Raw genomic sequence first — 24,411 nt, 5'->3', positions numbered from 1 at the left:
AAGTTTGTTGCTTTGGTCTTAGGTTTGTTGCTATGTTCTTTGGTTTGTTGGGTCAAATTTCATGTGGGGAGTTTGATAGGAGCGTTTGAGGTTGAGCAGCAGGAGGGGAGTTTGTGAGAACACAGTAACAAAGGTTACTGAATAAGTTTTAAGATACTCATACAAGCTTAATATTAATACGAAAGGTACAAATCAGTACAAGCAAAGTATAAAATCGGTTTATTCGGGTAATAACCACGCCCATTACATATAAGACGCTCTAAAATACAAAAACCCCGATAACACAAACTGGGAAATGTACCGCAAGAGGCTCCGACAAACTCATCCACGCGCGGCGGGGGTAGACTCATTGGTCACATGGTGGACTGGTGGGTCGAAGTCTTCAGCTTGCCATATACAACTGCATTGCAGAGCTCCTGTCCACTGAAAACACCGAAAGGTAGGGAGAAACCTTTCTGGTGAACTATGGAACTCTCGGCAATCGGAGCGTCCTGCAGACGTTTACTCCACAAGTCCCATAGGAGAGGATCAATTGACGACAGGGTGCTGTATAAAACGGAACTTTGCAATTTATAGGACCGAGTGAAGGAAGGTAAAGGGGACTTTATGGAAAAACTTCTGCGAAAAAACTACTGCGAAAAAGTGGAGGACTGCCATGAGTCCTCTAAACTTAGGTGAATCCTCGCAAAGTTCCCCGTCTCCCCGGGTTATCTTAAGGACGCAAATAGGAAGGACTACATACCATCTAACCTAACTTAACCGGTAACACTCTAAAGTACAACGCTAAAAATTGGTTTGGCAAAACACACATGAGTCAGTTCAAAAATTATATAATGGGCGTGGCGCTGCCCTCTTTTAGGTGAAATTTCGTGAATTTATTGACTGAGTTGGGTTAAAATTCTCAAGAAGAAATCACATGAAGATTCTCCATTATTATCATCCTATTCCCCCAATAGCGGTGGTTAAAGTCTTCGAAAAATAGGAAATAATTTATTTGACATAAAGTGGACTGACGTTCCTTCAGGCGGCGCGATAACGTATATATCGTCCGAAATTCGATATATAATATTAAAATTTCCACTAATGTCCCGCATTAACAGGACTTCGCTGTAAGCATCTGGGGTCCCAGAGGAGGAGTTATCGATAGTGAGACCGCAGAGTATGTTAAAACTCGCGTCAATCGCAGGCATCCTAAACGATGACACTCCTCTTGGACTTAGCAAGTGAACTCCAACTGGTATCGCAAAGGACCAAACTGGTCTATGCGTGGCTGTCCTACCAGATTAACCTAACCTAACCTAAGTGAGAATGTTTTGTTTTAGCAGAATGGCGGTCGATATCAAAAACTGTAGCATTTGGTCCGATCTCTTCCAAGTCAACCGCAGCAAGTATACCGATTTCCGTCTGAACAGTAAACTGCAAAGCGCATAGCTCAGTTAATGCATGATAATGTTTAATTAAACTAAGTAAAAATGTTCCTCCAATCTCAAAGTAGCCTGCTACAAAAATTAGCAAAATTGACCCACAACTTCGTATATTAACAAATATTGTATAAAAACATTATCTTCTCACTTCAACCTTCATTAAAAGCTTTACTTTATCTCATTTCAGCATCATAACCAGCTAAGAACTCAACTACACCAACATAACAGTAAGCGCATATATTCACCACTAAGCGAGTGCAAGCTTTGCTTAGCCAATACACAAACCGCCGCTGAAAGCGCAACAAACCAAGCATTAAATGCACCAAACTCACCACAGCGGCGTACCAGCGCACAAATACTCAACATTCATTCAGCAATAAGCAATACACCACAGAACCGAGCGAGGCATACAACACAAACTAAATACACCACACTTCAACATGGCGACGACTAACGCAGGCACAACGATAACGACGACACCAACGACGGATGACGACTATGTGACCGTTGTTGAAGTAGACGATCCCGCATCCAAAGACACAAACCGCAGGCAGCTAGTCAAGCAAAGACAAAGCTCAGTCGAAGAAGACTCTTCGTATATAACTGTACTAACGATCAACAATCAAACACAATTGCACAACACTAACAGTGGTGGCTGCGAGCAAAGTGACGGAAGTGTAGAAGCAAATGCGCACAATGGCAACACAAATGGTTTGCTGCACGCCGCAGAGGCGGAAGCAGATACTGAACTGTTAATAGTGCACCGGCAGCCAGGTGAACGTCTGGGTTTCGGTCTTAAGTTTCAAGGCGGCACACGTAGCGCCGAAAAGGTGCACAAACTCTACATACAGTCCTGCGCTGCCGACAGTCCGGCCTCGAAAGTGCACGCCAGTTGGGGCGCATTGCGCGAGGGCGATGAAATCGTCAGCATCGATGAGCAACGCGTCTGTGAGCTGACGCGTATTGAATGCGTGCGCTGTTTGAAAGATAATGTCGCAATACGTTTGCAGGTGCGCAACGGTTATGGACGCAAGCCAGAGACGGAGGAAGAGCTGTTGTTGGCGGGCGCCAATACTATGGAGGCAATGACGGGCAGCGCGCCGGGTGCGCGTGTGCTGAACAATGATGCAAGCGGCACAGCTGTGATTATGAGCAATGGGCCAATGAAGGGCAGTCCGCCGCCACCACCGCCCGTGCCGCCGCGTAAGCTCGTGAAGCGCAAGTCTTTAAATGGCGAAAGTAAAGTTGTGGTGCCTGCGGTGGCGGCTACCAACAGCGCTGGTGCCGCGCCAGCAATTACACTAACAGCGGCGAACGCGTCACATGGCGGCGAGGTGGATAAACCTTTTACACCGCCGCCGGATGCTGAGTATTACATAAATCTGTTTGCCGACGGGCAATCGCTGAAGACAGAGTCGGAATCGGATGACACTGCAAGCACAATTTCGACAGTGATTGATAAATTCTCCATGAGCTCCAACTATTCGTCCGAATCGGATCTGTCCAGCTACACATCGCTGACAAATGGCCAGAGTGTGATTAATAAATCAGAGTTGGCAAAGGTGCTCAAGCCGTTCACAATGCTGGAACAAGAATTCAATGTGAATGTGAATGGCAATGCGGCAGTGCAGCTGGATGAGTGCCTTAAGAAAGTCGCCGATTCGCCATCGCCAACAATGGGGGATGTAATGCCAGATTTGTTGGCGAGCACAATGTCAGCGGCGCATGCGAAGAAACCGTTAACATTTATACCAGGCAACAACTACGAGAATGTGGAGTTTAAGACCGAGAAGGTGAACACCTATGAGAATGTGGAGCTAAAACCACAGTCGACAGGTGCGCCAAATGTGGTGCTCCCAACACCTAAACCACGTCAAGCTGTAGCCGGCACAAACGGCTCGCCGACAGTTGAGCCGAAGAAACGTTCAATTATACCCACACCACGTAAAATTGCCACACCCACCAAGTTACCCATACAAGTAGCGCCGCCGACAGTACCTAGTGAGGCGTTACAAGTTAGGTCAACACCTAAAGCGGCCAATACTCCCAAGACGCCTGTAACCCCTACCACACCCACAACGCCGACGCACTATCCGCAAGCGCCTACAAATACGCCAACCACGCCCACCCCTCACGAGAACACACAAAGCGCTAAGGAGTTTATTACGAAAATACCGAAAGCTATAGCTTCGGTGTTTGGTCCGAACTCACAGCGTTCCTTCGAGCGCGCAAAGACTGAGGGCGAAATCAAGCTTAAACAAAATCCTGAGCTTGCGGAAACTATTAAACAACAGACCGCTATGTTCTTGGATAAAGAATGTCACAGTTCTACGGAGAGCGTGGCAAGCGCCATACGCAAACCACCGGCAGATAAAGCAAAACCTGCTGAAACTAGTAAATTATCGCCACACAAATCGCGCATTCCGGTCGTGCTCTCGCCGAAACGTTCGCTCGAGTTGGACAGCTCCATGGAACGTAAGCACCTTGGCAGTCCTTCTAATATACCACGTTTCTTAACGCACAAACAAAAATCCGAAACCGATCTGAAACTCGGACTCTATCGCAGCAAGTCTAAGGAGTCCAGCCCGCCGGTGAGTTTGAAAATGCCGTTGCAACGCACGAATTCAGCCGAATCGAAACTGAAGAGTCCCGAACGTACACTCATACCCGTCTTTAGCGGACAATCGACATCCGCAGAGGCAATACTAGCCTCTACTGCTACAACCACACCCTCAAAAGTCAAAGGTCCGAAACCTAAACCACCAGAGCGTGTGCAATCATTGACCAAAACGCCGACGCATATACCGAAATTGCAAACCACTCAGAGCGCTAATGGTACGGTTACAGTAACACTTGGCGACCGCAGCTTGCAAACACCATCACCTTCAACATCGCCAGCACCCGGTAATACGCCGACAATGCACACCTTCAAACAGCAATCACCACCAGCAAGTGTCTCACCGAATCGTGAAATCCGCTTCAAAATACAAACATACGAGAGCAAAGCTCAAGAACCACGTATACCGTTTACGGATGTTAACGACAATGAAGACGAAAAAATGCCCAGTCTCTTCGATCTGGTACGCAAGCACAGTCCAAATGCTCAACGCAAAGATGATGGTCCCGCATTGAACACGACTTTGTCCACTTTTAAGGCACCGTCTAATTTTGATCATGAGCAACATTTGGAGAGCAATGTCGATGATGAGGATCCGCCACCAGCTGTGGTGGGCAAATGCATTAAGGTAAATGACTCGCAACCCACTTACTACTCCAGTTCGAGTGAAGATGATGAGGAGGAGTGTAGTGCTGTCGATAATGATGCTGAGCGCGATTATGACTGTGAAGATGGTGAAAAATTGGGACCGCCGGAAGTGATAAACGGACCGGGACCATCCGAAGCTTACTTCAATCTTTACTGGCATTCAAATATGTTGCCAACCATTGGTGAGGTGGAAGAGGAGTTCTCGTCGCTGGAGCCGCAGTCTTTGCCGAATGGGTAAGCTTGTTAAATTAGAGAGATTGCGTTCTTTTCTAATACAAGAAATTTTCTGACTTGAAAGCTTAAAATTCAGACCAAAAATGTTTAATGAAAAATTCGAAATCGCTTTAAATTTATATAGTAAGCATACCAATAGAGTCGTATAGTGATTTTTAAGCCATTTAACTTAAGAGAAACATATCTTCGAAGAACCTCAATCAGCATAAGACCTCAAAGAACCAGTGGGTGATTAAGCAACTTTATATTAAGAATAAGTTTCGAAAAACCTCACTTAGTAGAAGCTCTCAAAGCACGAGTGCGTGAATAAGAAACCTGACCTTAAGTATAAGTTTGGCTTTCTCTGCTTGCAGAAAGATCCACCACTCATGGGGGTATCTTTATATCTGAGCGGTATATTAGCGAACCTAAATAAGATATTTGTGATTTTATAGGAACTTTGTTTCTATCTCAAAAAATTTAAAGGGTCTAATTTGTTTAAGAATATTATTAAACGAGGAAATGGTTTGTAGGGTTTCATTGAAACATGAACTGACCTCGGTACATGACCAAGAGAACTGCCGTAGAACGTTTTTTCCTGTTTTTCTAAAGCATATTCTATGAAACTGTTCGGTACCAAGTAGACAAATCTACATTTTATTAAATTAATGCAAACCTCGGACCCATTACGAGAGTAAGAAAACCGCATTAAGATACTTCCACCTATCAATTTGAAATAAATAGCTTTCTAGGTCAGTAGAATCAGAGCCATAGGATTGCAATAAATGTTCCAGATTTTGAGATTATCTGTCTTCTGTCGAACTGTAACGTTTATAGAATATAGAAACATCTTAGTTATGGCTGCGAGATCAAAGCAAAAATTGCAGTACTTATTTAGGCGGCTGACTAAAATGTGGACATCTAGATTGTGAGTTCGGATAGGACTGGTCCTATAGAGCGTCTCTTGGGAATTTCAATCAGCTTAGCTGGCAAAATCATGCTTCAACGAGAATATTTTTTATAAAGATCGCAGATGTCTCGATTAAGTGAAATGTTTACGCGGTTAGCGTAACTAGGGACTTCTTGATTCTCAGTTTGGGTAGGAATATACTATAGCTTTTCTTTTGAGACTTGCAGATGCTTCAACTAAGCGAAATATTTAGGCGGGAATATTCCAAAGATCGTCTTTTGAGACTTGCCATCATCTGAGCTTGCAATATGGTGCTTTAATCTCCTAGACAACCTTTTAGAAAGCCTACAGATGCTTTTACTAAGTGAAGTTGAGAAATTCTTCCGATGGAAGTTTGAATAATTTAGAGGGACACTGAAGAATACCTTCTTTCTTTGATGCATACTATACATATGGGTAAACATTCCCTTCACATACTTTTAGGAGCTGTTGAACGATAACTTCTTCACCCGGTATCAATATTTTTTTCCACTCCACCGCTCACTTTGAACTTCCATTACCAAACCGAATCCATTAGTGGCTAGTGCCAGCGCAAGATAAGAAACTGTGCTATGTATAGATAAGAAACCAGCAAAATTAGTAGAGAGCATTTTAGTTAGTACAAAGTGAATTATCTGACTCTAAATGGAATAAGCAACACAAAACAAAATGTGATATATGACTGTATATGAGTAGATATGCAAGAGAGTCCGAGATAACCTCTAAAAAAGCCGGTACAATGCAAATGTGCTAAGTAAAATTTGGCCAAAATGGGGAGCAGAGACTACAGTAATACGAAATACAAATGAAAGCACGAAGACGCGCAGGGTGGCGGGTAAAGAAAGTGTTAATGACAGCACGGAACCGAAAAGAATGATAAGCGACGGTAGGCAATGATAGCGAAGCGGTAGCACCGAGGCGCAAAGCGCTAAAATGGTAGGGGTTCATATGTAGATTACTGACAAAGGCGGCGGGTGCCGAGTGAAGAGCGGGGTAACAGTCATAACGTGAAGCGCTGCAGCGACACTTATGATGAACAAGCGACTCATTTTGCGTTGACGCCGTGCCTTTACGCTCTGCATTGTGGACAAAAGTAATTAGTACAAGTTTTAATTTAACGCCGTACAGGTGAGAACACAGCAGAAAGATATACGAGTTGTTAGTTAGTTAGAATTGTGAAGAAGAGACGTAGAACGCTGAGCGAATACAAAGCCATAGAGGTGAGCGAGTATTCAAATTTCTGGGATTGGAAACTGTGTATGCAATTTCCGATTGTTGTAGCGGTTGTTGTGTTGTTTAGAAAAACAAAAATATAAAAACGAACAGATAAATTGCCAAAACAACGGTAAAGAACATGCCAATTTGGTGGCAGTTATTGCCTCTTGGCGATAATTAGTTGAAAAGGAGAGCAAAGTAGCAACTTTTTCTAATTGTTTTGTGTAGCTTTGCCAACAGCTGTCGCACATATTTCAAAATAATTAAATATTCGTAAACGTTTTGACACGCTCTTGTTATCGTAATTTTCTTGACTCTTCCAGACCGATCGTAATTGTGGATGATTTGAGCCAACAGCAGCAGTACAAGCAGTCTGCAAATCACATTGAAGTCGATAAGGTCAACGAGCAGCAACGGAACGCTGAAAGTAAGGAGAAGAAAGACACGAAAGCCTTGAAGGAGACAAAGGAAGCTGAAAGTAACGAAAAGAAAGACAGAAAGGAGACAAAGGATTCAAGTGGTAGAAAAACTACAAAAGAGACAGACGTCGCTCAGCCGCAACAAAGCTTAGAACGAGTTGAGGAACTTACAAAGACCGTGGTAGAGTTCGAAAAATTGAAGACGCGCGAACCCGCTGCAAACGAGACCGTTGGCACTAGTGGCGCCACAGACCAACCAGCAAAGACGGACAAGGCAGGCTTGCACGAGCTTAAGAGCCACGCGCCAGTGACAAATAAATCGCGAAATTCGCAATTTTTGGGCACACCTGTAACACCACCAACAGTACCAGAAATGGAGAAAGGCACAACAAAGTTAGAACACACAAGCGAAGGTGATAAGGTGTCCGAGGCGGACGCAACGCTGCCGACAAGCGAAGTTCTTGGTGAAAAGATAGTGACAGTGAAAGAGAATGCAACTGAAATGAATGAACCGATAAAAGCAACAACAACAACAACAGAAAATATACAACAAGTGAAACAAAGTGATAAGATAAGTGACATTACGACCGCAGCAGTGTCGGACCGTAATTACCAAATGAGTGAGGGTGAAGTGAGCGCGGCATTTATTAGGGCCGAACAAAATGATATGCAAAATGCCAAGGCTAATGAGCCAAATACTGTTGACAATATTGAAGCAGTGATAACGGCTAATCAGGTGTCGAACAATGTGCCGCCAGCAACGGCTGAAGTGCAACTAGGCGTAGAACTAGTAAGTGAGACAGACACAAAGCCCACAATGGAGGCCGTAGAGATGGTGGATACTAATGCAGCAGTAAACGAAAGTGTGAAGCAAACTAAAATGCTGGAGTCGAATGAAGTATTACCTGCCGAAACACATGCGGTCAATGAGTCCAAAGTCGAAACGGCCGAGACTACAACTACGACCAGCAGTAGCTCGAATAGCACGAATCAGACCAGTGAGACGCATACCGAGCATAAGTCAGAAGAGCGTGTGGAACAAAAGTCGGAGGTAAAGTCTGAGACCAAAACATCGGAGACTAAATCTGAGACGCGCCAATCTACACAAAAGGTAGCGCATACTAAGACAACGACTACAACGAAGAAGCAGGTAATTAAGTCCACCACATCGACTTCACAACTGCATGAGAGCTCTAGTGTGGATACATTAGACGGACTGTCTGATGAAATGCGTAAGCTGCTGGAATCCGGTGGTGGCAAAATCACGACCGTGATGAGCAACACAACACCACTGTCACCAACATACAACAATCATTTGACGGAACAATTCAACAAACCCATTGCCTTTACGCTACAACCGTACGCCGAGCGTGCTAGCGGCGCCAGTACGCCACGCATAACTGTCTTCGAGGAGCGACAATTCGAGAGCAAACAAAATGCCTACACTGAGATACGTACACGCGATGCCACCGGCGAGGAGAAGGTACAAACCAGCACAGAGTCGCACAAGGAGCGCGCCAAACTGAAGAAGGTACACAGTCACGACAACGAATTGGATCAGCTCGGCATTGTGATCGATGCTGACGGTGTGGCAGCCGACAAATGTCAGCCGATGACGATCACCGCGTCTGCGGAGACACGTATATCGGAGTTAGCCGAGAATCCACAAGATAAGCAAAGTATTGAAAGGGGTATTTTGAATTTATCGGAGAGTGGTAAGCAATTGCAACGCAACGAAGCGGGCGCTGTGGAGTATATGGAGTGTGAGCATCAAGTGCAGGACTCATATGAAGATGTCGAACAAGTTTTGGGTGGTGAGAGCGTCGAAGGGACCACTAAAAGGCCGACACTCTTACGTGAGTTAAGTGAAACCTTGACTGTGACTAAGGATGGTGAGAAGCAAGTGACACGTCGCAGTGAAACCACGAAAGAGACGCCAAAGAAGGGCGCTAAACTGCTAAAGAAGTCCGATGATGAGCGGCGCTTGGAGCTGGAGGCGCAAAAGCTGATTGAAAGCTATCAGAAGGTGAAGAAAGAAGCTGAAAAACTGTTTCAGCATGAGTTGTGTGAGGACGAAGGCTTCGATTTTGGTGACGATAAGCTAAGAAAGTCTGAAGAAAGTGTTACACAACAAGTTGAAACCGTAAAAGAAAATGTTGAAAGTGATAAACAAGTTACTAACACAAGCGAAGAGAAGCAGGAAATTAAGGTGGACGATATGAAGTTGTTGCAGCCCGAAGTAGAAGCGAGTGTTAAAGAAGACTCCACGCTGGCAGCTGCAGAAACAGTAAATAGCAATGAATCAGACGTTATTAAAACTTCAGTTGTCAAGAACGAACAGCCACAGATCAAACAAGAAACTACGAGCCTCAGTGAGCAGCTTGATGCTAAACCTAAAAATTTGGATGTTACGAAGTTGACCGCTGGATTCTTGACAGAAGAGCGAAATTTCATGATTCAAGAAAAGGTACACATGGATATGAAGACACCAGTTGAGAAAAAGAAAACAGCAGCGAAAAACAAAAAGGCGACGATTCCCACACCGGCCGAACCCACCAGCGTATCGCCAGACTTGCTAGACAATGAACCAATTTATGTGCTGCATAAAAATATTATCGAGGCACCGCTAGTGCCAATGTTGACTGCTGAATCAAATATCGAGCCTGCGCTGCCCAACTCCAAGGAAGTCATAGAAATCGAAGAAGTTATAACGCCAACTCCAACGGAAGTCGTGCTACCACAAAAAATAACACAGTTCGAAACAGTGGACATCAAGATTAGTCTGCCAACGTCAGCCAAGAAAGCCAAACCTAACGTAGAGGTCAACACAACCAGTGCAACCAAATCAGCGACGACGCCACCCATACCGCAGAAGCGTGAACACAAATCCACAGAGAGTACGAACAGTAACAAGGTATCCACACCTGCGACCACCAACACACCCACGCCGACACCCAAAAAACGTGGCTCAATCGAACTGCACAGCAGTACTACTGCCGTCGGAGACCACACAACGAGCGCGTCCAAACTGCAAACAACTAAATTAGAAATCCCAATTAACAAACAGAAACTCCAACAAAACCCCAACACCGCCGCAGCCCCACAACCGAAGCTCGAGCGCATTATCGTTGGCGTAGAACAGCAGCAATTTGACGATACCAACAACAACAGCAGCAAACAACCGGCAATCATTAACCTCGCTAGCGAAGATTTGCCAACGGAAATGGCGGTCAATACACCAAAACAAGTTGTCGCCGATGTGCTGAGCAGCAGCAGCGGCGGTGCGATCGCTTCGGAGCTGCATTTGGAGACTATTAATTTGCCAAATGAGCCACAAAATACGTCCAACGTGTCGGCAGAGAAATTAAGGAAAACAGAACGTGTTGGCGATGGCATGCAAATGACAAATACAACTACACCAACAACAGCGTCTGCGACATTTGTGTCAACATCATCTTCGGCAGATTCGGTGCAAAGTGTCATCGAAGTAGGTGGCATTGTGGAATCACCATCGGAGGATGAGGTCACGCCAGGTATTACGCGGGATACAAGTGAAGAAGGTGAGTGAATTACCTGATTTAATTTATATATTTACTTTGGTTATTTTGAAGACAGTTAAAAAGTATTAGAATTCAAAATTTTAAGCCATTTTTGTACCATATGAGATCGATTTTTTCTACTTTAAGCCATTGTATATGAAACCTTTCAAGCATTTTGTATTCCAAGCAGTAAAACTAAGGAGATTCCGTTGCATTGTTTTAAGTTATATTAAGCTCACTGGAAGGGCAACTCTATTTTTCCATAATGTGCATTTCCGGTCCCAGGAACATTTTCGGCAACGAAAAAACAAACGAGTTGGCTAAGTTAGGAGCCATTCTAGACGAAACCGTGGCAGAGATAATACTGTGTCCGCTACGAACAATCAAGTGGTGGGAGCATAATACAAAATTTGTAGAAATAGTTCAGAGTAAATGGACTCTCACAACCTAATGTAGGAGAGCGAAACCGGTGTGAACAAAATATGACAAGACTAAACTAAGTACTTACTACATAGGACCGAGAAAAGTATATACAGACTTCTTCTTCTTTATTGGAGTAGACATCGCTTACACGGTTATAATTGAGTTTACAACCACGCATCAGTCGTTCTTAATTTTCGCTGTTTGGCATCAATAGCAGATTCCAAGTGTAGCCGGGTGCTTCTAGTGATGGTATTTCCAATCGAGTGGCTCGAACAGTTTTTGTGGGCTCACTAGCCATACCTCTGGCAGTATCTCATACCGTGGGCTCCCAAATCTTTAAAGTGTAGCCTTGTCAATGCGGGACAGGTACGCAAGCTCCATTGCTTTTTTGGTGTCTTGCTCTTGACAGTTTGTGCAGTTTCCCGATCTGTTAGCTTCATACCCTATGTAGGCGTGTGCCGCCACCAGATTGTGACCATTGAGTTTTCCAATCATGTCCCTACAATTCCTTCTATCAAGTGTCAGTAGGAACATTGTATATAGTATTTTCGATGTAACGTTTCATACTTGACTTTTGCTGTTTTGCAACCAGGTTGCTCGTTCTATCGGGTTTTGATGCTTGCCATGCTTTTATATAGATCACCGTGTAGACAATTCATGGGTTTTTTAATGTTGATCGAGTTTTCGGGTGACAGCCGTACACGACTCTTGGCAATCTCGTACATTGCTGCTCAACCTGATACCCAGTAGCAGTCCATTAGTTTGGACTCCTATATCATATAACTGCCATCCATCAAAATCCTTTAGTATCGACAACAAATCAGATCAAATATTTTGCGCGACGTGCGCAGCGTTCATTAGAGCAGAGACGTTTGTTATAATCAATCAGGCTTACCAAGTGTTGCTTTAGCATGAAGTAGTGTGTTTCGGTAGCACCAGGCCTTTTTGGAGAGCCGGGAGATGAAGACCGTGCTGGGTGACCTGCGACTTCGACAAACACCGACAATGTGATTCGTGTGCGCAAAGTTTTGAACTCTGACTGTCGACTCAGTATTCGTTTGGTTGCCCAGATGTTAAATTTATCAAAATCTTTGGTTTATGAGTGACGAAGCACTTCAACATACGCAAGGTGTGCGCGAAGATGGTCCCAAAAGTGCTCACTAACGACCAGAAATTCCAGTGTGCCAAGAAAATGTGAACATGTCTGAAAGTGACCAAAGGCCGACATCCCAACGCCTTCGCAGCCGCCCTACAGCCTCCTTTTTTAGTTTTCTTGTCTGAAAAGGCCGATGAAAGGCAAGTATCTTGAGGCGACAGAGGGGATCCATGCATCATGCAACTCGGCTCTCAAGGCTATTCCGGGAAATGCCTTCCGTGATACCTTCAATGCTTGGAAATCGCGCTAAAGAATTGTAACGATTGGATCAATATTTCCGGACAAACCCTGTATGCGTCGTTAATTCTTGGTTCTTGCACCACCATAATCCACCGTCGCAAGCTGCATGATTCTTCGTGGGGTTTTCGCCGTGTTCTGCTGATTTAGCTCCGTGTGACTTATGGCAATTCAGCAAACTCAAACGACCGCTCCCGAGAATCCGTTTTGAGTCAATTGAAGACATTAAATCTGAATAGTTACGCACAGTGAAGGCTATTCCAGAAATTTACTTTAACAACTGTTTCGAGGATTGGAAAAGACAAATGCTTTGAGGCCAAGGGAGTTTACTTTGAGTGGGACGGCATTGATTTTAAAGAATGAAGAATTTCAAAGTTTTGAACAAAGTCTTACCATTTTTTGCCCATAGTAGTAGCTTTTGGCTGTCATACAAACTGATCGAACTGATAAGAAGCCCGGCTGTGAAGGATATTCTAGCTTATACCATACATACCAAGTTGTTCAATAAGTTTTGTCTTTTGATCAGAAAAACACAATTTTATGATTCAAAATACACTGTTTTATTCAGTATAATCTCCCATTAATACACTTGCTCCAACGATTCTCCGGAAGGTCTGCAAAATACTCTTCAACAGCAGTTATGATTTCTTCATTTGATGAAAAACGCTTGCCACGCATAAATATTTTGAGTTCTGGAAACAAATGGAAGTCGCTGGGGCCCAAATCTGGTGAATACGATGGATGCTCCAACAATACGAACTTTAATTTATGGATTTTAGCCATTGTCAAAATGCTCTAGTGACACGGTGCATTGTTCTGATAAAAAATGATTTTTTTTCTTCTGCAAACCTGGTCTTTTTTCACGAATTTTTTCCTTCAGTTGATCGAAAAGGTTGTAATAACATTCAGAATTAATTGTTTTACCAGTTTGCAAGTAATCCACAAACAAAATTCCTATCGCAGCCCAAAAAACTAGCCATACCTTCTTGGCCGATTTTCGGACACAAACTCGTTTCGAAGCGGAACAACCAGGTTCACACCACTCTTTAGCCTCTTGTTTTGATTCTGGATCATGGTGCTAGACCCAAGTCTCATGTATAATGATGAATCGACGCACAAAATACACTTTATGCTTTTTAAAGCGCTCCAAATGTTGCTGAGAAAGTTGCATTCGAATGTGTTTTTGTGCCATTGTTAGCGAATGAGGCACCCATTGTGCACACAGCTTTCTAAAACCCAAAATTTCACTTAAAATATGGCTCACACTGTCTAATCAGATGTGTAGTGCCTCTACTAAATCTCTCTCAGTCAATCGACGATCTTCCAAAACCATATCCTGTATTTTGGCTATGATTTCTGGTGTCGATGCGATTTTTGGACGTGCTTCACGTGGATCGTCTTCAAGGCTTGTACGTTCACATTTAAATTCAGCAACCCATCTTTCTACTGTTCCAATTATACATTTTTAACATTCGTTATATTTATTTTGACTTTTTTTTATTTTTTGCTTCCTATCTGCTTGTGTCGTTGCCATTTCATTTTGGGCAAACTCATCTTGGTCACATTTAATTAAAACTGCAATTGAATGCAAAGCCCGATATGCAAACAAGCAGCATGCAAGCTGGCACACACACCCATTTATACATACACATAACTGTTACCGCATCTAGGCAATTCATTGATGTAAAATGCAAAATGCATCATTGCATGCCACAGCTCGAGCCATCAACTGAACAAATGAGAATAACTCTGGTGTATACTTATATACCTACATACATATGTATATACATATATATGCATATAAATGTATAGACATGTATAAATATGCTTATGTGTTTATGTGTCTGTCTGTCTGCAGGTATTTAAGCACTTACGTGTGCTGAGTGCTAAGTGTAACGTTTTATTTGCATTTGTGGCGAGGCAGCAGCGGCGGCGCAGAGCAGATGCAAAGCTCGTTTGCAAAATTTTAATTTGTGTACTGTTAGTGTTTTAATTAAAAAAGAACAGTAGGCAACCGCAGAGCACAGCACAGAGTCGGGCACAGCACCGTAGAGGAGCGCATAGCACGGCAGTGGAGCGCCCAGCGACCATTGGCAGCTGATTGCCGCGCGCTGGCAGACAATAAATACATGCGAGCCAATTGATGTATGGCAGCATTTAGTTGCGTATTGTTGTGCCGAACATGCAACTTCAATTTACCACATGAAAATTGCGCAGCAAAAACGAACAAACCAATTCGCAAAGTGAACAAATGTGGCGGGGAAAAAGCGCATTTAAATTAAAAACCAGAAAAATTGCCAAGTAATATATGCGCTGGCGAAAATCAATCGGCATAAAAGCAGCTGGAACAATGCGAAAATTGCACGCAATGACGCTGATGACTGCTGTGCTTATTGCTGGCGTTCGTAGTTGTTGTTGTTGTTACTGCAGCTACCAACATTGTTGCGCTGCTGCACGGCAAATAGCCGCGTGGCACATGCCAACTGCCGGTTAATGTGGCTGGTGGCTGCTATTTGCAATTGTTTGTGTAGCTGTGTGCGCTTCCCTGTGTTATTGTTATTGTTTTGGTTGTCTGTTTGCCATGCATGCATGTAAATCACTGCCGCTCATCGCGCCGACTGACTGACCTGGAAATTTATAGCTTTTAGGGCATTTATAAGTCTCGCCCGTGATGCGAGGTTATTGATTCTTCTTGTTGGCTGCCAGCGCGTGCAGCCAACTACCGCTAGTGTGCTGCTACAACAACAAAACACTACTCAATATGTTGCATGCCATGTGGAGATCTCAATTTAATTCTAGTATGTGTTGTTGTTTTTGTTTGTTTTCTTGAAGCGCTCATTTTATTTGCTACACGTTTATGCTTTTATGAGTTGAGCGTTTAGCCATGGCATTGCCGCTTTATATACATTCCACTTAGTTGTGATATGCAAATAATTGTATTTTGTTGTTATTGTTGTAATATTTATTTGCATTTATGCAAATGCATTGCATGTGGACATGCAAATTTGTAGGCTAGAAAAGAATAAAGCAAGCTTTTTAGACGCTAGGAATTAAGGAAAGAGCTTATAAGTAGGAAATCTTTTAGAAGGAGGAAAAAAATAAGGTTAAGGCATTATATAAATAATATTACATTCAATATTAGAAATTTTTTTTATAAAATTTTGTATTATTTCTTAATACACGTAGTTATTTCTATGCAACAAAGGATATCTAAATACTCTCTGATATTTCTGTTTATTGTAATTTCAAAAATTTGCCAAAATATTACCATAAAATTTTTCGAAAAGCGTTATTTCGTGTTTATTTTGCCCAAGCAGCACTTTAGTGTTGTTAGTCCCGAAATTTTTCGGGATCCCGAAAGTGAAAAGATAAAAAATGGCAATGAACTATAAATATGTAGGGTTATTTTATATTTTGAAGCACTTCGTGTACATCTCGGACTCGGGATTTGGATGCCGAAAGTGAAAAAACGGGTATGAATTAAAAATATATTTTGCAAAAAATGTCATAACTCAAAAAACGTGATTTTTGAGTTAAGGATGCAGAATTGTTCGTTATATCATACTTCATGTTGAGTGAAAAATTCATATGAATACTCTTATATGGACTCGGAGATTGGGATCCCGAAAGTGAAAAAACGGGTATGAATTAAAAATATGTATTTTTTAATGCATAAATTTATTTTTATTTTTTAAATAATGTCAAGTAAATTCATGTTTTTTGTATTGGAAAAGGTATGTTAAGTTTCGGTACTCTGGATCGGGATCCCGTAAGTGAAAAAACTGTAAAAAACGCGAATAAGCTAAAAATACGTATTTTTTAATACTTAATATTTCTTTTTATTTTAAATAATAGCAGATATATAAATTCAAGCCTTTTTATAGTAAAAGCGCTGTTAACTTTGGATTTGGGCAGAAATTGAAACTTTGGCAACCGTTGCTGTAATATACATATGTACATATGTACATACATACCTATGCATGTTATGCATGCTATGTTTGAGTTTAAATATCGAATATTATTACGAGCGAAATCGATGCAGATCTTAGTCTAAGTCCCATATTACTAACATATTTTTAATTCCGATTTTACGGTTGACCTTATCTTCACATTTATGTATGTACATACATACATACATATGTACATATGTACATGTACCAGCTATATTTTCAGCTCGCAGCACACAAATTTGAATTTGAAATACGGCTTTAAAGTGGCTTGAAATACGTTGTTTTATATTTATTTGGTCAAACAGCACTTTATTGTTGTCAGTCCCGAAATTTTTCGGGATCCCGAAACTAAAAAATTTTAAAACACGGATAGAAACTAAAAATGTATCACATGTCCCGAAAGTGAAAAAAAAAAAAGACGGGCATAAACCAAAAGTTAGTGCTATTGTTTTTGTTTATTTTTTAAAATACCTTGTGCACATTTCGATACTAAAATATAAATTTGGAAGCAGAGGATATTTTAACACACTCTCTCTCTCTCGTCTTTTATGCTCTATGTAAAATTAAATTTAGCCCCTTTAGTTATTATTTCATATGTATGTATGTACATATCTCTCATGTGAGTTATTTTTCGTTGATTTTTAAATAAATATCAGTTTAATATAATATTTAGTAATAAAGGTACATGAAAGATAAAAACTCTTATTCCTATTGATAAAAAGCAAGCAGGCATTGACAGGCAATTACATGAGATTCTCTTCAGGCGAATTTCTCACCGGCAAAATTATTCGATAACTTACAGGTAATAAACTTTAAAGTGACCATGACTTGCGTGAAATACGTTGTTTTATATTTTACTTTTCATCACCGTTGCGACACTGCTGGAAACTCAAAGTTTCTCTTCTCTCTAGGTAAGGCCTCTTGGTTATTCCCTAAAATAAGTAGCAACTATCAACAATTTCTAGAAAATCTTTTCAAAACAACTATCAATTCCTTCACATCCCACGCGTGTTCGCCGCAATTATGCAGACAACTCTGATTTTCCCTTTTTGCTTAGAGACCTTCATAAGCCCTCAAATAATATTCAAGTTTCCATCAGCGCATCACCTATGATCCCGCATGCAAAGCGTTGCGGTTAGCGCAATGCTGCGTGAGTGCGTGTCATCACAGAAGACATCAAAAAGTGGCATTAAAGTAATAAAACAAAAAAAGAAAAAATCAACTTTTTTTTCGAAAACCGCAAAAGTCATTTATCTGATGCGTTTCGCAATTTTTCACCTTCACAAAGTGCAAAACACACAAAAACCAAAAACAATACAAAAAAATTGCGGCTTTATGAAGTATGCTGCAGCGCATGCGTGCCACATTTGCATGTGTGGCGCACAGAAAAGCCAAAAACCGAAAAATATGTCGGCTTCTCAGGGAAATTCAGCCACATTGACCGCAACTGCCAGACGAAAAGTTTCGAAAAAAGCGAATAAAAGCTTGTTTTGGCAGATCGTCAATACGTGCGTGCGTCGCTAATAAATTTTATATGGCTTTTAGAGCGCAATGCTAAGTCTGGTAGCGTAGTGTTGGCGGTCTCATAGCCGGGCTAAAAGTCGCATCAAGTTGACGCTTCGTGCAGTAGCTGAATTCGTGAGATTGCGTGCGAAATTATTGCAAGTGATGAGAATATATAGACATGAAGATATTGCTTGCCTAAAGGGTGCCAAATTTGGAGGCGTGGGTAGACTGTTTCTCTAGTTTTTGGAAGACTTTCGAGTGAGGGGCCTCAAAATAGGAATCGAAAAAGTACGCCGAAATTGTTAATAAAACTCAAAATATGCAATTATTCATCCATATTTTAGCGTCTTCAAAATAATCCCCACCAGATGTAATACACTTACTTAATTTAATTTAACTTTTCTTTCCTTAACTTTAATTAACTTTACCTAACTTAACTTAACTAACTTGCCTTGATTACCTTAACTTAACTAATGACTTAATGTAACTTAATTTAAGTTAACGTAACATGATTTAACTGGGCTTGACTTGACTCAAATTAACTTAACGTAACGTAACGTAACGTAACTTAACTAAACCTAACGTAGCTTTAACTAATAACTTAACATGACTTAACTTGACTTAACATGACTTAACGTTAACGTAACTTAACGTAACTTAACTTAACTTAACGTAACTTAACGTAACTTAATTTAACTTAACGTAGCTTTAACTAATGCATTGAACATAACGTAACTTAAATTTGTATGGTATACGGATAAAAATAAAGGTAAACCTCAGTTAACCAGAACTAATATTTTTAAACTTATCCTAACACAATTTGCACTTAACTTCATACAAACTTAACTTAACATTACCTCTTAATCTCAACAATTTTCATTATAAAAACTTCACACTATAGAAAAGTGATATCATAACAAGCAAATACAAGTTGAACCCTATATTTATTGTTCACCGCATGCCGGCAATTACGCTCCTACACTCTTATCTTCCTCACAATCTACCGTATGTATGGCATATTTGTGTTTCTCCTGCATTGCCTCGTCACCGCTCGCAACCGGCGCAACGCTTAGCTTTGCGCTATGCTTTTTGCATATGAATGAGTATAAATATGAACTGAAACAAAAACAGCACCAACAACTACAACAACTAACACGTAGTGAGTTATTATTAACTATAAAGTTTTGAAGGCCTCTAGGCCTTTGGCACTTTAGGCCAAGTGGCAGGCAAAATTGGTCACAATAACACAACTGTAATAACTTGGTCTTCGTTGAATGCGTAAGGATAACTGTTTTGCCGCACGTACGTTATTATTTATGCATGTGCAACAAAAATACAGACAAAAACAAATGCTTGAATTTTTGATGTATCAGTGTTGCCACATTGCATTCGTTCACTTGCATTTTTTCGTTTTTTGTTTGTTTGCAAGTGCATGTATGTATGAATGTGTGTGCGTGTTTTCAATGTGCGTACGTGATTGCGGCTTGAAGTGGGAAATATGTCATTAAGGCAGTTTTTACTTTATAAAAAAGTCGACAATATTTCCTTGAAGCCTGAGAAATATCACAGTTTTACAATAAGACATTGTAAGTATGCATATGAGTATGGGTATTTAATTATTACTTATTTTTGCCGACAACGAATTATGCTAGCATTGCGTAATATCATTCAAAAATTGATTTTTGGCTTATCCGTGTCTACAGTTTAAAACGGATAACGTGGAAACTGTATTTAAAACCAGAATTTGATTTATTTATGGAGAATATGTAATAACGGATAACCCAAAAATTATTGTTTATACAAATTTAAACAGAAAAGCAATTAGAAATCACCGCTAGCATTCAAATATTAAATTTTTGCCTTATCCGTATCTACCGGATAAAACGTATAACGTTGTTTTAGTTTAATTTTATAAAATTTTTATCTAAAACTGCAATTTGATTCATATATGCTAAAAATATAAAACCGGATAACCCAAGAATCATAGTTTTTACAAATTTAAGCAGAACAGCATATAAAAATCACATTTTCGCTTTTCCTTCCATAAGGAGAATGTCGTATGAAATACGGTTTTCCTTTAACCGTAGCAAGTATAGTGTAGATAACAATGTTTTAATTGTTAATTGTATTTATTATATAGTAGATCAGCTGTTAGATATTTATTAAATTTTCATAAACGGATAACCGTAAAGTGCTACTTATAATTAGGCAAGCATCTAAAAATAGCAGAATAATTATAAAATGTTGAATGAAAACTCAAAGCTCTGGAAAATTTAAATTTTGCTCGCTGCATATTTTGTGTTGTGTGCTTTCGAACTTCCTTTCTTTGTAAGTAATTACCGCTACCAGGTCTAACAATTCAAACATGAGTTAGAGAGAAAAAGATCATATATGTATGTGGTTTCACATTTAATGAAAGAAGTGTTTCTTCATTTTCAGATAAAATACAAAACATAAGGTTCTATTCAAGTTCAATTTGTGATATTTAACATTAGGATATACGAGTACAAGATATGTTAAAAATATGTTCCACTAACATTGTAGATCGTAAATGAGTTATATATGCAAATCTGGATAGAACGGATAAAATTCGGATATCACGCATAAATTTAAAAATCACAGATTTTATGTTTTTTGTACTTAACCATTAACATTTTTGACCGTAAATGAATTACATTTAAAAATCTGGATAAAACGTATAAAATCCGGATAACACGGATAACCCTAAAAATCACATAATTTAAGTTTTCTGCACCTAGGCGAAGTCATCTTTTACTTATCTTTGCCTTTTTCATTGTAAAAAATCAAACCAAATAAAAATAAGCTTTCATTTAGCACTACCGCATATAATTAAGCACTGCCAACGCCCTCTGTCAACAATAAACTTAACATTGCTTTATTAAAAAGTATGTAAAAACTATTTCTATGTATGTATGTAGAGATGTACGCCATGAAAGTCATTTACAATTCCACCGAACTTGCAACCTTGAAATAAGTACTTTGCAAATCGCTTCAGTATGGTTCCGTAGCGGAAGCAATGGGCACAGCGTGAGCAGACGGATTACTTAGCAGAAATGTGCATGTAATAAGACAGACTCTCACATTTTTTATCCCCGTCCTCACCACGCTTTTAGCCAACTTTTTCTTAACTAAACTGCAACAAAATGCTCCAGACTCCAGCAGGGATTAAGACATGTAATGCAATCAACATGTTGACAACACGTGAAAGAACTCACAAAAAAAGTGATATAAAAATCTGCGTTGGAACGCCCTCGAGCGAAATGAAAGCGAAATACAGCGAAAAAGCAGTGCAGAGCAGCAGAAGAGCTGAGAATTCAGCATGAAGTGTTGTTAATTTGCGTTTTTGCAAGGTGCTAATGTGCGAAGTTGCTGCTGCTGCTGTCTACTGCAGGTAGATCTTACACACCTTCAGACATATACATACAAGTATAGTATGTATTTAGTAGCGATGTTGCTTGATGGCTATTATTATGTTGTTGCTGCACATGATAATAACTCTTTAGCCGTCAGTTGCTGACAAACTCATTTGCGCTCTTCATATCACTTTTTGCTCAAATTTTATATTGCCACGAAGGGTAGCAGTTGCGGCTACTGCTGTTGTTGCAGCTGTAAGGGCCACATCAAGTGTCAAGTGTTGCTAATAAAGTGTAGCATTGTAAGTCCGTTTGATGGATGTTTTATAATTGGCTGTATTGTAATGTGATTTAGTTGCCCTTACCGTGTGGGTAATATTCTCATATACGATATGATGTTCTAATATGTTTGGGAATCTTTTCTGATTAAAGCTTTGCAGCCTGATTTGAAGCTTTAATTTCACTACAAAAAGTCAAAAATCTTTCCCATTCGACATTTTTTAAGCACGGATAAATAAATTGTAAGAAAATAACAATTTCTTCTATTTGAACTATAAAATATCACACAACAATTAGTATGAACTCGGATAAAAATATAACAATATCTAACTCGATTATTTTTGTTTTCCCAGAAAACTTCGGATAATAATTTTTATCTTGGATAACATCGGATGAATGTTAATAAAACTATTCTTCAAATAAAATGTATAAATTCGTTATTTCTACACTAGAGATAATTTTTTATAATCTCGGATAGCATTGGATAACATTCACTATTAGCAATTTCCAACATTTTTAAGCGCGGATAAATTTTCAAATATATATATTGCAAGAAAACACTACAATACTCACTTAACTTCACTAAAATGAGATTTTGTTGAAATATAAAACGACCTAGATCACTTAATATAAACAAGCCGGTAAAAAAAAATTAAAAATATGAAAGCTAGCACTGCGTACTTGTTAATTTCTTAGTTTGGATAATTTCTATTATTTCGGATAACACCGGATAAAGATATTCAGCTATTCTCGGTTTAAAATGTAAAAAATTTTCAACTGTTCCAATTCTTATGATATTTTTATAATGTTCGATAAGTCTGGATAAGCATTATGATAACTACTTGTGAAATAAAATGTAAAATACGGTTTTATGTTTCAATTTGGATACATTTTATTATATCGGATAACAGCGGACAAGCAATATTTCTGATAAATATTTAAACCACAACTGTGGGATAAAAAGTTGTAAAGTTTATGGAGAATTTTCCTGGTTAGGATTATAAAATATTTTAACAGTCTTTCGCGTACTAATTTTATTGTTAATTATTATATTAAGCCGTATCTATTGGAGCATTCTATGTTCCTTAAGGTTGAGGAGTAAGTTAAAGCATTAGGCTTGGATTTTCCCAGTTTTCAGAATAAGCTCGGATAACAAGTTTTGAGTAAGTGTATTTGAAACTTTTTGGCTTATCACAACATGCTTTTAATTGAAGGGTAAAGTGGGTAAGCGTGGATAACAAGTTTCTAAAGCCAGTGGGTTTATTAAATACTATTATATAAATATTTGGCTTTTCGTTTCTAATTGGTGGATAAAGCGGATAAGCGAATTATATTGAAAAATATGTTCCTAAAACATTGTAGTACCACGCATTGTGGTAAATAAGTTATATTTTAAAATTCGGCTAAAAGGGATAAAATTCGGATAACGCGGATAAACAAAAAAATCCGGATTTAAGTTTAACTTAAGGGCTTATGAAAGTAGTTTTTTTAATTAATGGGTAATGATTCAATTAATTACATTCTCGGATAAACTCGGATAAATAAATTGTCAAGCTTTAAAATAATTTTTATCTCAAAATGCAAGAAACCTACTAACTAATAAATATCATTTGAATATAATTTCAATACAGTGCCAATCGGGAGCAAATGCACTGCACGATACAAAATTTTGTTTTTCAGCCCAAAAAGTAGGTTAAAAGCTTTCACTTGCCAGCGCATCGGTCAAATGTGACAAAGAGGCCAAATAGAAAACGGAAAAAAGAACACGAAATTAAAACATTTAAAAGTAAACGGATTTAAAATAAGCGATGGCAATTCCCAAATGTAACCGAAATGTGGTTGCATAGGAGTAGGAAATGAAAGGTAACGGCAACAGATGAACAGGCAAACGAAACTTAAAACAAAGAAGAAAAAACGACACATGCATACCTACATACATTTGTAACTGTGTACAAACAGGAGAGCGAGAAAAAATTGCAAAAATTCTGAAAGCCAAATCATTAAGCTGACATTTTTTCCCCATCAAGCCATCAATCAATTTTAAATGCTGTTGACATGTCACGGCGGCCGTTGCTGTACACAGTACATGGCACACAGCAGCGCATGGCAAAGCACAGCACAGAAGCGCCAATGGCAGCATAGCGCCAGTGGCAACAGTGGCTCCGGAATACGGCGGCAACAAGCGCATCCGTAAACTTAATTTTGCCACTTTCTGCCGGTCAGTCGCACACACACCAACAAAACCAAACACATATACATATAAACAACTACCTGTGCTGTGCTTGTTTGCCGGCAATGGAGTGTGCGGATTAAAAAAGTCGCAGAAAAATTGAAAATGTGAAATGTATTTTTCAACATGTGACACATTCACCCTTTGGCATGCTGCCACACATACATTTGTTTATTTGTGTGTATATATGTATACTTAGTGCCTCTGAGGCACTTTCATCGCCAATCGAGCG

At 39.9% G+C, this 24,411-nt stretch overlaps 1 protein-coding gene across 1 annotated transcript in view; it reads left to right on the top strand.

Annotated features, from left to right (window-relative positions):
- The window catches only part of LOC126763775 (serine-rich adhesin for platelets), a 399,576-nt gene that overhangs the window by 62,420 nt on the left and 312,745 nt on the right, over positions 1 to 24,411 (top strand). Inside the window, exons 3-4 of the mRNA XM_050481555.1 lie at positions 1,612 to 4,923; positions 7,390 to 11,045. Coding sequence (XP_050337512.1) covers positions 1,865 to 4,923; positions 7,390 to 11,045 — 6,715 coding nt within the window. The 5' untranslated portion in view covers positions 1,612 to 1,864. The remainder of the gene's footprint in view (positions 1 to 1,611; positions 4,924 to 7,389; positions 11,046 to 24,411) is intronic.

The sequence above is a fragment of the Bactrocera neohumeralis genome, chromosome 6 (assembly GCF_024586455.1).
Source record: "Bactrocera neohumeralis isolate Rockhampton chromosome 6, APGP_CSIRO_Bneo_wtdbg2-racon-allhic-juicebox.fasta_v2, whole genome shotgun sequence".
In the NCBI taxonomy this organism is placed as follows: Eukaryota; Metazoa; Arthropoda; class Insecta; order Diptera; family Tephritidae; genus Bactrocera; species Bactrocera neohumeralis.
The sequence above is the reverse complement of the archived record's forward strand: the minus strand, read 5'-3'. Positions and strand labels throughout refer to the sequence as shown.